This window comes from Nanorana parkeri, unplaced genomic scaffold (assembly GCF_000935625.1).
Source record: "Nanorana parkeri isolate BGI_ZX_2015 unplaced genomic scaffold, ASM93562v1 scaffold680, whole genome shotgun sequence".
NCBI lineage: Eukaryota > Metazoa > Chordata > Amphibia > Anura > Dicroglossidae > Nanorana > Nanorana parkeri.
The window spans coordinates 105,832-110,859 of NW_017306948.1; the positions used below are offsets into that span (position 1 = coordinate 105,832).

The 5,028-nt window shown below is 40.2% G+C and overlaps 1 protein-coding gene across 1 annotated transcript in view; it reads right to left on the reverse strand.

Annotated features, from left to right (window-relative positions):
- Positions 1 to 2,528: 2,528 nt before the first annotated feature.
- ERBB4 (erb-b2 receptor tyrosine kinase 4) overlaps positions 2,529 to 5,028 on the reverse strand; it is a 160,522-nt gene continuing 158,022 nt past the window's right edge. Inside the window, exon 14 of the mRNA XM_018563608.1 lies at positions 2,529 to 3,474. Within this exon, the coding sequence (XP_018419110.1) occupies positions 3,029 to 3,474 (446 nt within the window). The 3' untranslated portion in view covers positions 2,529 to 3,028. The remainder of the gene's footprint in view (positions 3,475 to 5,028) is intronic.

A 5,028-nucleotide genomic window follows, 5' to 3' on the forward strand; every position in this document is an offset into this window, starting at 1 on the left:
ATTATTTTTTTTAGGTCTACCCAGTCTCCCTATCTTACAAAAACTGGTGTGGATCCTCAGCCTGGGATCTAGTATGGGCTGCTGTGCTGTGACGGAGCTCCATCCATATGTGCATCGCTTGTACAACTCTCTTGCACGCCCTGTGGAGGTGCTGAGAGCCAGAATGTGATGTCACTCCGGTCCAGGCACCTATATAAGAGACGTGAGGGAGCTGTAAGCAATGCACGTATGGATGGAGCTTCCTCGCGGCTATATCCCAAGCCCATTCCACCTCAAGCTGACGCTCGGTGCCGGGCAGCATATTTTGAATGGCTGATTGGCATGAGAACTGACAGTGCTGCACTAGGAGAAGGCTGAAGAGCCTCTCGCCTAAAAAAGTGGAACACATGCCGCCACCCATTGAACACATGGTCGTGACCCACTTTTGGGTCACGACCCATCAGTTGAGAACCAAGGCTTTAAAGGCTCACTTGAGAATGGATTTAAGGAGGTTTTTAGCTATACCATAAACACATGCAGTTTTAGTTGCCAGCAATGAGTCCCTTTACTCATGAATGTATTTGGCAAGAAGAGCATGAACATGATTTAATTTTATGCATCTATGTGATTTTGTGTTATGTTCACATAAATTCATAAATGTATATGTAACACTTTAATACTACAATACATGTACTCACATTTCTACACAATGTACAAAGACAGATCGCATGGAACTATGACAATCATATAAAAAATGCAAAACAAAAGAAAACTGGAAAAAAAAAACCATAAAGTGAGGCATACAATATATATTTGTCTGTGCTTCTAATATATTTACCCCCCACCCCAAAAAAATAAGAAAAAAATAAAAACCTTTTTATAAAGTATAATGTCAACTATAATTATGGTAGAACAATTTAAATCTTATCAAAAGTAGTTGTTCTGTTCATGAAATAACATTGTTCTAAGTTTCTTTTTTTGGAGAAACTCTTATGCTCCTTTATAAGATAAGATATACTAGCTGCAGCTTTTCAAGGCGAGGTTCTCAAAATTGAAGCAGTCTAATACATCAGACCAATCTCTCCCAGTAATCAATTTAATTAATCCCCAAAAAGTACAAAATTAAAAGATCATGGTGTAAATCGAACGGGGATATTCGTGTCCCCAACCTTAAGAGGCAAGCTCCAGGAAGACCCAAGTAGTACCTGCACCCTCTTCATCAATATGAAGAAGCCTCAAAAGTGACTAGGTGTAGCTGCTAAAATCAGCTGTAGGTGAAAAATTTGAATTTCCCAAAACTGGAGAAACAAGATGTATTTAGGCATCTCTAATTTTTCCTGGTTGCTAAACTGATTGATTGATATGGACAATGACACCAATTTTCATTTCCTCCAGTTCTAATTACTTAGTTACAATGTTTTTCATAACCGAACATCTCAAACTCCCATAATCTAACCTGTATCGCCCTGTCTAACATGATACATAATGTATAATTCTATAGCTTATACTCAAGAAAATTAACCTTTTTTTTGTCCACATTCCAGTATTCATCGCTTAATTTGCTGGTTGCTTTCATATTGCTTCATTCAAAAATCAAAGCACGAAATAACGAAAAAAAAATATATATTAAAAAAAAAAACACAACTGTCTGTCAAAGGACAAAAATAACCATTTAAGTGCAAAACGGACTTTCTAAAGTCTGCAATTCCCTGCTGCATTATTTTTTCCTTACAGTTCACTTGTAATCACCACTGGCTAACTCCAGAACCATCTTAATTTCCAAAAGAATGCAAGTAACAGCTACATTCCAAGTCTTGCTTCTCTCATTGTTTACCAGCCTGTGGTATTTCAGCTGGTGAAGATACAGAAGAAATATTTAAACAAAAGCGCATGGCTACAAACACTTATGTCACATTTACTGCAGATGAGACTCCAGATCAAGAGGATGGAACTTTGCTCATTTTCTTCTCCAGTATCTTTAGTTAGGCTTTTTCTAGTGCCAGTGGTAGAGATGCACTGTATTATGAGATGAATATTTAAACCATGGCGGTATGCTTATTGGAGGCTATATTCCTTGTCTTATTATACAATATGATACTGACAAATTCAATGGGGTTTAATAAATAAAAAATATAAACATTAGCTTGGCTTTTGTACATCACTGTTTCTTGTTTGTAATTAGGACTTCTTGGATGAATCAGAAAAAAAAAAATATCCTTTTCCAGCTTATATCCATAGAATGTATAGACATTTCAGAACGCCTTGAAACTTTAATGGCACAACACATCGTCCTCAAAATGGGACAAGTAGGGTTTAGTCTAACCCATGGACTTTATGATCAGCACCAGCAAGTCCTTCAAGTATGAAGCAGAAGAACTGTATAGTTTCACCTTGTAGATCCAAACATGAATGCTCTGAGCAAGATATTTTAACCAAGACAATGCATTCTTATGGAGCTGTAACAAGTAAACCTGAATTCTGGAGAAGAATATGGATATTAACATTAATAGTGCTTACCACATGTTATGCAGACAAAAATGGGACCCTGCATGTCTTATCCACCAGCATGGAATAATTAATATCATTGTTAATTATTACTGGTACCTAGTTAATGGTAGGAACTGGCAGTGGAAGACGGTATTGAATGGTCTTGTTTAGTGGAATAAGAAACAAGCGTTAGGGCTTAAACATTGTGATTTTTGACATGAATGATATAATGAGCTGATACGCTGTACTGTTTGCTGCAGGAAAAATAAAGGTAAGTAAATAAAGTACTTCTGCTTCATAGAGTTTCTACTGATGCTTGGTCATTAAAATGACAGTCAAAGTTGTCTCAATCCACAGAGAGCAAGCTGCCAGTCTGGATACTTCATCAAGTGCTCTCCTTAATAAATAATATTAATACAAAATCTATAGCATTCTTTAACCTTCTGATGCAAGTGATCTGGCATGGAGAAGCACACCAGAGTAATTAAGGTGGCTCTTAGGGAGGGCTCAGAGTATCCAAAAAGAGTAGGGATTTCTCCCTATTTTCATAATACTGAAACTCCTACACAACAGTGTTCCGGTGCCTGTAGGGAGGAGGGGGAAGGACAGTGCCTGGTTTTAGAGTGAACTCGGTCAGATATTCTGGGTTTTCAGCCACAACTGGCCTGATACGTCCATTCTGCTTATAAAAGTATTTTGTGCTGTACTCGTGCAGGTAATCAGGATGCTGGATGGTGCTCCTGGGTGGCAAGCTATGATTCCAGTATTCTGGGTTATCAAATGCCTTCTTGGCTCTTTCTGGCACGGTAAGTCCATTGTTTTTCAGATATTCTGGATTCTCCTTGGGCTTGGCAAAGGAATTAAGATAAAGGTGCTCATTGACATATTCATCTTCTGATTTTGGCTGCCCACTAGGTCCATTGTGGTATTCAGGATTATCTAGAGCTTGAAGATCTCCATTTTTTCTTCTGGAAACAAAAGGATTCTCTTCCACTGGGCTCAAGTAATCTAAAGGAGATAACAGAGAGGTTTCAGAAAAAGCATTTTTATTACACGATGGTTTGAATTATTAGTTATTGTATATAGAAATTGATATTGCATACAGCAATTGTAAGAAGTGTGTAGACTATTTATTCTATAGCTGAAACAGTGGAAAAATAATATTATGATGTGTGTTCATCTGAAGTTCAGTCCTGCACACTCTAGAAATTAGAGAATTCTGGGCGAGCAGATGTGTACGTTCTTTTGAAGCCTAGATCAATATTCTTCCAAATTAGTTTTTGTCAGAAAGGCTGGCATATTTGACAATGCTTGTGGGCCCAACAGAGATTCCCCTCACCCCATGAGAATCATGGACTGGTCTGCTGTCACTGGCTGTAGAGCAGCGGCGTAACCAGAGTAACGGGCGCCCGGGGCAGAACAAAATGTTGCGCCCCCCAGTGATATGTGGGGGTGTACGGGTACAATGAGAGCATGCTAGGACATATCGTAATTGAACTACAAGTCCTAGCATACCCTAATTGTCCCTGTACACCCACAAAATATTACCCAGGGAACTACAAGTTCCAGCATGCCCTCATTGTCCCTGTACGCCCCCCAAATATCACCCAGGGAATAGTAACAAGCTGATTGGCAGGCTCCTGTCCTCCTTCTATGCAGGGGAGCCTGGGTCCCTGTAAGGATGGAGCCTGCAATCAACTGGTTATCATGGCAAGTGGGCCATGATATTTTTTACTTTTTAATCACCATTTTTTTCCTATTATTTTTTACTTTTTTAATTTTTATTATTTGTTTTTTTATTATTTTTTTCACTTAACTGTATTGCTAACACACAGGAGCTAACAAGCCCCTGCGTGATAGCATTTGGAGGTGACAGGTTCTCTCTATTGACCCTGTGCTGGAACTCCTGTGGCAGGTTAGAGGGGAAACAGTAGAAAGGTATCATGACACACTCACAAACCAGCATGTAAAACAACTTGTCTCACCACTAAGGTTAATAACAGAGGTTTGGATACACGTCTTCTGCAGAAAATGTGAAAGCCGCACAGCCGCGCCAAGGCACCTCTTATAGTGCGGTCCTAACTCTAAACTATAAGAGTCTCCATCTTGGAGCACATGGGGGCAGAAGATTTCAAATTGGGTGCCATGATACCTTTCTACTGTTTTACTGTTCAAAGCCCATTTCGTGTGCACCTTACTGTATAGCTGGTGACGAATTGTTGAGTGTTTGTCATTTGTTTTGCTTGACCAGGTTAGAGGGGAAGACTGCTCTCCCCTCTCACTGTGTACACGGAGCGGCAGGGTTACTTTTAACCCTGCCGCTCTGCTCCCCGCATTGGCCGCCATTTAGGAGAGAGACTCGGCGGGAGGGGGAAGACGGAGCCCGGAGCCTTATTGTAAATAAACAATTGGCTTCCTAACACTACATTTAGTCCTGCTTGACTAAATGTAGAAAGCAACTTAGCACCCGGGATTCCACACCGCTGCAGCCTGTAAATCTTTCATTTGCTGGGCCCGCTTGTCACTGCCCAGCGGCCAGTGCCCCCCCCACAGCTCTACACC